Source organism: Haemorhous mexicanus, chromosome 10 (assembly GCF_027477595.1).
Source record: "Haemorhous mexicanus isolate bHaeMex1 chromosome 10, bHaeMex1.pri, whole genome shotgun sequence".
NCBI classification, from domain to species: Eukaryota; Metazoa; Chordata; class Aves; order Passeriformes; family Fringillidae; genus Haemorhous; species Haemorhous mexicanus.
The window spans coordinates 5,919,182-5,930,171 of record NC_082350.1 but is presented as its reverse complement, the minus strand read 5'-3'; the positions used below and the strand labels follow the sequence as shown (position 1 = coordinate 5,930,171).

At 60.2% G+C, this 10,990-nt stretch overlaps 1 protein-coding gene across 4 annotated transcripts; it reads left to right on the top strand.

The window, feature by feature from the left end:
- Positions 1-1,018: 1,018 nt before the first annotated feature.
- On the top strand, positions 1,019-9,049 carry AMOTL2 (angiomotin like 2). 4 transcript variants are annotated; one of them, XM_059855098.1, is made up of 10 exons: positions 1,019-1,145; positions 2,221-3,014; positions 4,321-4,543; positions 5,041-5,185; positions 5,326-5,418; positions 6,253-6,548; positions 6,651-6,943; positions 7,058-7,269; positions 7,568-7,708; positions 7,887-9,049. In XM_059855098.1, the coding sequence occupies exons 2-10, from the start codon at positions 2,308-2,310 to the stop codon at positions 7,943-7,945; spliced, it is 2,169 nt and encodes a 722-aa protein (XP_059711081.1). In that variant the 5' UTR covers positions 1,019-1,145; positions 2,221-2,307; the 3' UTR covers positions 7,946-9,049. The 4 variants fall into 4 exon arrangements, with proteins under 4 accessions (XP_059711081.1, XP_059711080.1, XP_059711078.1 ...); XM_059855097.1 differs by having other exon boundaries at positions 7,565-7,708; XM_059855095.1 differs by having other exon boundaries at positions 7,553-7,708.
- Positions 9,050-10,990: the final 1,941 nt, after the last annotated feature.

Below are 10,990 nucleotides of genomic sequence, written 5' to 3'. Positions count from 1 at the left end.
AGATGAGGCTGGAGACCCCCATGTCCCCCTCCCCAGATCAGCCTCCCGGCTCTGTGCCAGTCAGAAGATGCTTTTTGAGTTCCCTCAAAAGAATGGGAGCTTAATGTCCCGGAGCTAATAAGCAATTTTCCCCTGCACCTGCCTCTCCCCGCCGCCTCCCCTCCGGCCATCTGCCGTCTCTCTCGGGGCCTCTGGACTCTGCACCGGCAGCCTGGGGCTGAGATGGGGCTGGTGTTTCACTGCTTTGGGGCTGGGGGTGCTCAGTGTCCCCCCAGAGGTGAGCTGCGGTGCTTTGAAGGGGGAGTTCGGCCCCTGATGGCTTCGTCCATCCCTGTGTGCCCCCAGGGAAGGGGGTGGCAGAGCCCAAAAGGGGAAACTGAGGCTGGGAGAGAAGCAGGGAACACGCAAATGTGCCGAGGCAGACACGAGCTGGCAGGAATTGCTGCATCCACAGGGAGCTGGCATCCCCAGCCAGGGGGGGTGTGAGGATGGAGGACACAAGGAGGGAGGAATGCAAGGAGAGGGATGTGAAGAGGGGATGCAAGGAGGGGGAAGGTGAGGAGGGGGGATGAGAGATGGGAGATGCAAGAAGTGGGATGTGAAATACGAAGAGGGGGACATAAGGAGGGGGATGTGAGGAGGGGGATGTGAGGAGGAATGTGAGGTGGGGAATGAGAGGACAGGGGTGTGAGGTGGGGGATGTGAAGGGGGGATGTGAGAAGGAGGATGTAAGGAGAGGGACACGAGGAAGGGGGATAAGAGGAGGGGGGATGAGAGGAGGGGGGATGCGAGGACGCAGAATGCGAGGCGGGGGGATGCGAAGAAGGGGGAATGTATGGAGGGAGATGCGAGAAGGGGGGGCCCGAGGGGGCAGAGCAGATGGGGCCGGCAGGCTCGGGGTTGCCCCGGCCCCTCAGACAAAGGCTGGGGCAGATTTACGGCCCGGGACAGCTGGCGGGCACAGCCGCCCCCCCGCCCGCAGCTGCCGCTCCCGCTCCCGGCCGCGCTCCTGCGCCGGCGGCGGCCCCGGGGCGGAGCGGGGCGGGACCGGCCCCACATTCCGGGCATAGCAAAGCCCGGCCCGGCCCCCGCGGCCCCGGGACGCTCAGAGACGCCGCAGCACCGCTCCGCTTCGCCATGCCCCGGTGAGTTCCGCCGCCGGGACCCCCGACCGGCACCGGGGACCCCCTGGCACCTGGAATTCCCCAGCACCAGGACCTCCCTGACCGGCACCGGGACTCCCCCGACCGGTATCGGGACACCCGACACCGGGAATTCCCCGGTACTGGCACCCCCTCCCCCCCCCGGCACCGGGAACCCCTCTAGCACTGGGACGCCCCCAACCGGGATCGGGACCTCCGACCGGCACTGGGACCCCCCCGGCAAGGGGATGCCCCTTGGGGAAAAGGACGCTCCCCCGGAACCGGGAATCCCTCAGCAGGGATCCGGACCTCCCTCGGCAATGGGGCCCCCCGGACCAGCAATCCCGGGACCGAGCCCCCCGTGGACCGAGATCCTCCCCGCCGGGACTGGGACACCCGCCTGGGTCTGGGACTCTTTGACCGGGATCGAACCCCCTGGCCGAAGGAAGCCCCCAGCCGGGACTGGGATCCCTCCACGGGAAGAGGACGCCCCCCAGAACCGAGACCCTTCTCCCTGGGACCGGGACTCGCCCCTCCCCCCCCACCCCCCCCGGCACCTGGACCCTCCCGGGGAAAAGACCCTCTCCTATGCCGGATCCACCCCCAGGGACTGGGAACTCTCCTGGAACCCTCCCAAACGGGGCCGGAACATCCCCACGGCACCTAGAGCCGCCCCCGCCCCACGGAAAAATCCCAGGACCCTCACCGGGACTGGGACACTTCTGCAAGTCCAGGACCTCCGGGTCCGGGGATGGGGGGTCCTATCCATCTCCCAGTGGCTCTGTGCCCGGTCCCGTGGGGCCGCTTTATCCCCCACTCCCGGGCCAGTGCCAGTCCCGGCTCCATGGGGCGCCAGCTCCGGAGCCAGCCCCAGGTGGCAGCCCCGGCCCCGGGCGCACTGAGTGCCGGTGCTCGGCCAGCGCACTGCGGGGGCTGCTCCGCTCTCCCACTGCCGCCACGGGCTCCCACCCCTCCGGCACGTCCGGGCCGGATTCCTGGCAAACAGTCCCGCGTCCATCAGGATCCGGACCGTCCTGCCCCGACAGCTTCCCAACAATCCCGTTTCTCCCTCCCGCAGGTGTCTCGGCGTGCCCAGCCGCTGTTGAGGTCCCCCGGGACGCCCTTCTCGGGTGGAAACGTGGCTCTGCCGCCGGCACGGACGGACATGAGGACGGCGGAGGACTCGAACGGGACGGTGCTGCACCGCCTGATCCAGGAGCAGCTGCGCTATGGGAATCTCACGGAGAACCGCACTCTGCTGGCCATCCAGCAGCAGGCCCTGCGCGGCGGCGGCGGCGGCGGCAGCCCCCGCTCCTCCCTGGAGAGCCTCAGCCCGGAGGAGAGCCAGATGGTGCAGCAATCCACGCGGCAGGAGCCGCAGGGCCAGGAGCATCACTCCGACCACGTCTACTTGGAGAACAGCGTCTATCGGCTGTGCCCGCCCAAGGGCGAGGAGCTGCCCACCTACGAGGAGGCCAAGGCGCATTCCCAGCTGCTGGCCTCGCAGCGGGGAGCGGCGGGCGCGGGGCTCCGGGCTGACAGCGCCCCGCGCGGGGCCGACAGCGGCGCCCGGCGCCCCGACGAGGGGCTGAAGGAGCTGAAGCACGGCCACGTGCGGTCGCTGAGCGAGCGGCTCATGCGGATGTCGCTGGAGCGGAACGGGGCCAAGGCGCAGAGCCCCATCAGCGCTTCCCACAGCTTCCCGCAGCTCTCCCGGCAGCTCGTCCCCCTGCGCGGGCAGCACCCCGAGGGCACGGAGCCGCGGGGACCCCCCCCGGAGTATCCCTACGTCATCCCTTCCCAGGACGCTTACCTGGCTGAACCCCGACCCTGCTCCCGGGAAGGTCCTGGATTTCAGCATCCTGAGATCAGGTAAAACTGTGGCCCCTGGGCTCTGCTTTTGGATGCCTCTCAGGAATGTCCAGGATGGATGCTTGGAACTTGCGGGATGCGAAGAGCGGTGGGGGCCCAGAGCAGCTGCTTTTGTCCTTGCTGGCACAGGCCGTGGGGGTCTGCTGGGAGCCCCCCACTCTGCTCCTGTCCCCAGCTCCCCCAGCACGGCTGGGCTTTTCCAACCAGTGAAGAAAATCCCATTCCCACAGCAGACCCTGCCTCCTCTCCATGCACCAGGAGGGAGCTGGGGGTAATTTAGGGTATAATCTAGGAGCTGGAAGCAGCCCAGGAAACAGCTAAATGTGGAATAGGTATGGGGCAGGGTGGAAGACAAATATGCTCCCTGCTCCACAGAAACCCATGCCATGGTCCTGAGCTGGGAATGTCCATGACACTTGGAATTGCTGCTGAGCAGAGCCTGGGCTGGTGCCGGTGGTCTGTGGTCCCTTTGGCAGCTCAATGCCTCTGGCAAAACCCCAGGGTAACTGTGAGATGGACATCTGGGGGTCCAGGCATTGCCTGGAATTTGAGGAGGACTGGAAACAACCTCTTCCAGTGTGGAAAATGATGGGAAGAAGGGAACTGGTGGCTCAGTGTGAGGACACACTGCTCCCAGCCCTGCTGATCTATCCAGGCAGAGAGCGATAGCATCTTCAGCAGGAAAACCTTCTCCTTCCAGGGAACAAAGAGGGGAAGGGGAGCTGCGAGGAAGATGTTTTTATTCTTCCTTGCTCCTATATCATCCCGCAGGAATGCAGGCCCTTGGCGGGCGGCCCGCGGGGGAGCGCCGTGGGGCCGGGCCGTGCACAGCCACCCTGCTCAGGGCATTCCAGGAGGGATGTTGAGGTGGGATGCTGGAGCAGTGGCACAAGGGGCAGCCAGGCTGGCCTGGCTCCTCCCAATGTAAAAAGGACACATCCACAGTTTGGCAGTGAGGACCTGTGTCAGGAGCCTTTGCTTTGCACAGAAAATAAGGAAAATGCCGGCTTCCAAGGTGCATCCTATGCCAGGCTGCCTGCAGCATTCCCAGCAAGAGAGGGACCTGGGGGGTTGGGAGCCCATCCAGACCCACTGGCCAGGTCCTGGAGGGGTCAGGTCAAGGCATCCCTGCAAGGTGGGATTTGTGATTAGAGAGACAGCGCTTCCCAGTTCTAAAAAGCAGGATAGGCACTTCCACCTCCTTTGAGGTGACTTGGAGGCAGCAGCACGTGCTTGATGGGATGCCGGAGCTGCAGGCAGCTCTCCCACCCTGCCCACTTTGACACCTCCTCCTCGCTCTCTGCAGGGTGCTGCCCACCTCGGTGCCAGCCGCGTTCCTGCCGCTATGTCCGGGCGCGCTGGGTCCGGCCGGTGTGGAGGCGCTGGTCAGCGCCCAGGCGGTGTCAGCCGGCAGCCGCCTGGCCCGGGCAGACGCTGTCCTGCGGGAGAACGAGAGGCTCCAGCGGGAGAGCGAGAAGCTGCGGCGGGAGCTGGAGAGCTATGCCGAGAAGGCGAGCCGCATCCAGAAGGTGAGGGAATGGTGGTGGCTTCCCTTTGCCTTCCTGCCCGAGGCGATGCTCGACCAGCAGCTGTGGAAATTCACCCCCTTTAGTGATTTAATCCTTTCTCCTCCTCCCTCTGGCGGCTTGTTCCCCTCGGAGCAGCTGCAGCACGGCAGCCGGGATTGGGGAGAAGGAGCCCATTCTCCAGTGACCCTCTCCCTCCGCCTGTCCCCCCATCCCAGCCGCCACAGAAAGCCCTTTGTGTGGCCGTCTACAAGGGGCGGCTGTTCCCCGTGGCTGGGCTATGGCAGAGCCAAAATTCTGTGGAGAAACTCTTCCATAAGAGAAAAGACTGAAAAAATCAGTTTTCACCCCCAAAACATGTGCTGGGGATCAGCTTGGGGTGCACTGAGCTCCTCTGGCAGCTCAGGTTGGGCCGAGCACCCCGGCTGGGCTTTGGCTGGCATCTCCCTTTCCTCATTCCATAAATGTCTAACCCTGGCTTGTCCCTTCCTCCACCCCAGCTGGAGAGTGAGATCCAGCGCATCTCAGAGGATTACGAAAACCTCGTCAAGGCGTCTTCCAAGCGGGAAGCCTTGGAGAAAGCCATGAGGAACAAGAGGGATTGTGAGATGCGACGGCTGCAGGATTTCAACCGAGACCTGAAAGGTGAGGGACCCTCTGTGTCCCCATCCCCCGTGGGTGCTCTGTGTCCCACAGCTGTTTCCATAGGAAACCAGGCTTCTCCCCCTTCCTCCAGCCAAAATCTTGTATTTAAATCTTAATTGGGTTTGATTGTTTTGAACCAGAGCGGCTGGAATCGGCGAACAAGCAGCTGGCCAGCAAGACCCAGGAAAACCAGGAGAGCAACCAGGGCAGCGTGGCCAAACTCCTGGCACAGAGTAAGTCCTGGGGGACACCTATCCCTGCCCGGCTCCCCGGGCATCTGCGAGCAGGGCTCGGCTGGAGGAGGAGGCGGGTGTCGGGCGGCAGCTCTCGCCCTTCCCCAGGGAGGATGGAGCAGTTCTTGGCGCTGGACTCGAGCCATTAATCCCGGCGGCCGGCCGGCGGCGTGACCCGCATTCCCCACATTCCTGCCGCAGCTCCGGCTCTTCCAGCACCAAGCCCGCACTCCCGCCCCACGCCAGCCTGGCCGTTCTCTTCCTCCTCCCTCCTGCACTTCGCAGCCATTCCAGCCTGGGCTTTTTTGGGGGAAAATGTACTTAAATTTTAGCAGAGAGACAGGATGTTGGTGTCAGTAGGAAGAATTTCATGCCTTTCCCTAAGGTGGCTGGATTCATGCCAGGCAGGTTTCACCTTTCCTGAGCTAAAATTTAGGCTGGAATATGGCACGTGGAGGCTTCTGGCCTTCTGCCCAAGTGGCTGGAATGTCCTGACCCCCATTTGATAGAAGATCTGGAGGAAGGGGTGGCATGGCCAGATGCTGGGAAGCAAAGAATCCCCACTGTGCTTCACAGACCAGCCTTAGGAAAGCCAAATGTGAGATTTGCGAGGTTCCCTTGCAGGCTACGAGCACCCTTGCAGATGCTGGGAAGCAAAGAATCCCCACTGGGCTTCACAGACCAGCCTTAGGAAAGCCAAATGTGAGATTTGTGAGGTTCCCTTGCAGGCTATGAGCACCCTTGCAGATGCTGGGAAGCAAAGAATCCCCACTGGGCTTCACAGACCAGCCTTAGGAAAGCCGAATATCTGAGATTTGCTTGGTTCCCTTGCAGGCTACGAGCACCAGCAGGAGAAGGAGAAGCTGGAGCGGGAGGTGTCCCTGCTGCGCAGCGCCAACGAGGACCAGCGGCGGCGGGCAGAGCTGCTGGAGCAGGCGCTGGGCAGCGCCCAGGCGCGGGCAGCCAAGGCAGAGGCCGAGCTGCGGAAGAAACGAGCCTACGTGGAGAAGGTGGAGCGGCTGCAGGCGGCCCTGGGGCAGCTCCAGGCCGCTTGCGAGAAGCGGGAGCAGCTGGAGCTGCGGCTCCGCACCCGCCTGGAGCAGGAGCTGAAGATGCTGCGGGCTCAGCAGGTGGGTGCTGGCGAGGCACGGCGGCTCCAGCCAGGCACGGCGAGTGCTGTGTGCTCCCAGCACCTCCTCATCCTCACTGGGGCTTTGTTTTGGCTGCTGCAGAGGCAGGCGGGTACCGCGAGCGGTGGGACGTCGGAGCTGAGCGCCCACACGCTGTCGGAGCAGCTGAGGGAGAGGGAGGAGAAGATCCTGGCACTGGAGGCCGACATGACCAAGTGGGAGCAGAAGTACCTGGAGGAGTGCACCATGCGCCAGTTCGCCATGGACGCCGCGGCCACGGCGGCCGCCCAGCGCGACACCACCCTCATCAGCCACTCCCCACGGCACTCCCCCAACAGCAGCTTCAACGAGGACCTTCTCCTGGCCAGCCACAAGCACCAGGAGATGGAGAACAGGTTAGTCCCACTTTGCCAGAGGCATTTGGCATCAAACTTTTTGGTTGGGCAGTGCCTGGATCCTCCTCTTCCCATCCAGCTCCTCCTCCAGCTTCTGCCTTTCCTCCTCTCCAGGTTAAAAGCTCTTCATGCCCAAATCCTGGAGAAGGATGCTGTCATCAAGGTCCTCCAGCAGCGCTCGCGGAGGGACCCCAGCAAAGCCCTTCAGGGCTCCCTGCGGCCGGCCAAATCCGTGCCCTCCATCTTCGCTGCCTCCGCCGCCCCAAGCTGGCCAGGGGCTGGCCAGAGTGACCGGTCATCCGAGGGCAGCTCCCGTGGCAGCACAGGTAAATAGGGACACCTGCCCACTCCCTACCTTCACTTGGCAGTGGGGACTGGCATGCAATTTTCTCCTATGGTTTTGGAGTTGGAGAGCTTGGGGAGGGGTGATTCCTCCAGGATCAGCCAGCAATCACAGAATCTCAATGGTTTGGGTTGGAAGGGACCTTTAAGTTCATCTTCTTCCACCCTCTGCTATGGGCAGGGACACCTTCCACTAGGCCAGGTTGCTTCAAGCCCTATGTAATGTGGCCTTAACAACTTGAATCCCTTACCTTGAATCCCTAACAGAGTCTCCTCCAGCAGGCAAAGCCACCACTGAAGGGACAGCAGTGTCCACTGCCCTTGCCTTGCCATCCCACTCCAAGCATGGCAGCAAGGACGGCAGCACGCAGACAGACGGAGCAGCTGGGAGCAGCGAGCAGGGCGAGGGCACCGCAGTGCTGGGTGAGTCCCCCCAGATGGCACGGGGCAGGGAGTTGGGATGGCCCAGCATGTGGGCTTAGCATCCCTGGGACGGGCTTTGCACAAGCATCAGCAATTTTTAAGGGATTTTTGAGGCCCTAGTTGAGTTGGGTGGGTTCGAATCCCTGCGAATCCCTGTAAATCCTTTCTTTCCCTGCAGAGAGCTCGGCTGCTGCCAGAGCCCTGGACCTGTCTGACATGGTGGAGATCCTGATTTAAGGCCACCCAGGGCTGCACGGTGGCCTCTCCACCCCTCCTGCCAGCCTGTTGGGATGGAGAAGCGTCTGGGAAGGAGGGGCCGAGCCGGGAGCTCAGCGGAGTCCCCTCGGTCTCAGCAGTGACTCCGGGGTGTGGCAGGGTCACTGTCCCCTCAGTGCCCACACGGGTCCCTGGCTGCGCAGGGCGCGCTGGAGCCCGAGGACCCCGCGGTGGCTCCATCCCCATCCTGGCTCTATCCCAACTTCATCTCCATCCCAGCTCCCACTTCTGGGTCTCGGCCATCTGCACCCACCCAGGTGCTTGGCTTCTGACTGCAAAATCCCTCTCTGATGGCCCGAACTGTACCCACAAGCTGAACTCTCTGCACGAGGGCAGATCTGGGAGGGATCCTCTGTGCGTCCCTTCGACCACCCGGATCCACGTGGCCAAGCCAAGCACTGGGAGCACCAAACTTCCATCACCTGCATCCTGCCCGTCATGGGCAGGTGAGGGCTTTGTGATGGGGTGACAGTGAAACAAAAATTACAGTGGAGGGGATGAAGGGTGGAGGAAAAGTGGAGGTGAAAGGCTCTGAGGATAGAGGCAGCAGGATGTGCCACTCTTCTCCTGGCTGCATCCCCCGGCTACTGGCAGCTGGCTTCTGCCTGTAGCCAGCACCGACATTCTGCTCCTTGGAGCTTCCCATCCTTGCCCTTCATGTAAATATATATATTTTTCTTTATTTCTTTCCCCTTTCAACGTGTGCATTTGCTGGCCAACTGCATTTTTTATTTTTCTCTCCCCAGACACGTAAAAAATGCGTTCGGTTCTCGTGCATTGTTTACAAAATGGAAAAGAAACAAAAAATTATGAAAGAGGAAAAAAAACCCCAAACCCCATGACTTAATATATTTTATATTAATATTGGTATTTCTTTTTAAGTATTTTTTTCGTGCTGTGAACTTTTTTTCCTGCCAAAGATGACAAGTTCTCGTTTGTGCGTTTTAAGTTATCTTTAAGTATTTAAACATAAACCTGGCTGTTTCGTTATGCCACCCTATACCGAGATTGCTGTAGCATTCCACTTGGTATAACAATATTTTAATAAAAAAACCCAAATATTGATCCATGGATTCTCTTTTTTTTCCATGCAAAGCAGAGAGATGGAGGTGCCACCAGGGGAAGAGGGTCTGGGAGTGCTGACCCCCTGGTTCACATGTCCTTCCCAGCTCCCCAGGGCAGAGGGATTTGGGGTGCAGCTGCATGGGAGAGGGGGAAAATGCTCAGGAGCATTTCTGCATTCCCCAAAATCCCATTGGGATCCCATTCCCCTCACCTTTGTGGAGGAAAAGGATGGAGTTGCCTAAAAGTCTTGATGTGGTTTCCTTCCCTGCATCCCTGTGTCCTTGGTTTCTGCATCCTCATGACCCTGCATCCCTGTATCCTCAATCCTTGCACCTTGCTGGCCTTGATCTCTGCATCCCATAACCGCATTCTGATGGGATCCTCCTCTTCCTCACAAAGCTTCCTGCCCTCCTCAGCCCTTGCCACAGGGACTCCCTGATGTCTTCCAGCATGGATGGACCTGGTCTCCAAGCTCTCCTTGGCTTTGTCAGCCATCTCTAAGCCCTTCCCACTCTGCCTGGCTCCTTGGTCTTCTGGAAGACCAGAAGTTTTCCAGGACTTTTGGACTTTTATTTTCTGATAACTGTGGTGTTAATGCTTTCCAGGGAACATCCCTGGGGACTCTGCCATCTCCAGCCAGGCCAAGGCTTTCCCTTTGTGCCACCCCTTGGCATTAGCTGGGAGCTCCTTTGTTATCTTGCTGTCCCTGGGTACCAGGAACTCTTGTGCTTTGCAATGGGATTTAGCTTGGATTATGTGGAACAACAGCATCAGAAATCAGTTTTGCTGCCAGCTCTTCCATGGAACCATGGAATCATGGAATCACTTAGCTTGGAAAAGCACTTCAAGATCATCAAGCCCGACTGTTAACCCAGAACTGCCAAAGCCACCACTAAACCATGTCCCCAAGTACCACATCAACATGTTTTTCAACACTTCCAAGGATGGTGATTCCATCCCTTCCCTGGGCAGGATGCCTTAGGACTCCATGGAAGATCACTTGGTGGGACAGTGATGCTGAATCCCACCTGAGCCCCAACCTTCCCACTCAGGAATCTGGAAGAAGTATGGCTAAAAAATGAAAATTTGGGTCTTTCTATGGCTGTGGGACAGGTCTCCATCCCTGAGGAGCAGGTTAGGGAGACTGGGAGCAATGTGAAGCTTGGAGCTGGGATCCTCCTATGCACCAATGACTTCTCCTGGGTGTTGTGAGCAGGGAAATCAGCTCTGCCCACGCAGAAGCCTGAAAAGGACCCTGAAACGGGGCCAGGGATGGGAAGAACAGGGTGGGAAGCTCACAGGGAACTGTTGAGGTCAGGAATATGTCTGGGGGATCCTGGTGGCCTCCAGCCAGGGCTGTACCTGCCCTGCCTCCCCCAGCTCCCGCGGCTCCAGAGCCGGGAAGGCCGGCAGCATTCCTGGCATACCACAGCTCTCACACCCCATGCTTTATTTACCCAAATCCGGATGCAGAGTGGCCTGGCTGCAGGTCTGGCTATTTGCAGGGAGCTTTCTGGGACCAGGGATTCAGGGAATGGGCTCCTGTTGAGAGCTTTTCCCATTGATCCTCACCCCCAGGGCTCTCAGTCTCTGGCCGTCAGAAAAAAGTACAAAGCCCACCTGTGGGTACAGGAATTGGGGTGTAGGGAGAGGATTCCTAAATTCAGCAGGTAGACAGGAGATCTCCTCTTGCCACACTTCTTAAGGAGCCATGTGCTTTGGTAGGGATGCTGTTCAGCCAGAGCAACATCCCAAAGGAGCTGCACACCTTGGCCATGGAAGCTGCTGTGGGGGTGGGTTATCACCTGCTCTGTCCCCACAGGCATTTCCGTCTGCCCTTCCCACACTGTCTCCCTGGATTTCATCAGCAGCGTTGCCTGGACCCACTGTCCTTTATCCCATGTCTGTCCTTTATCCCATGTCCCTGTCACCATGGCACAG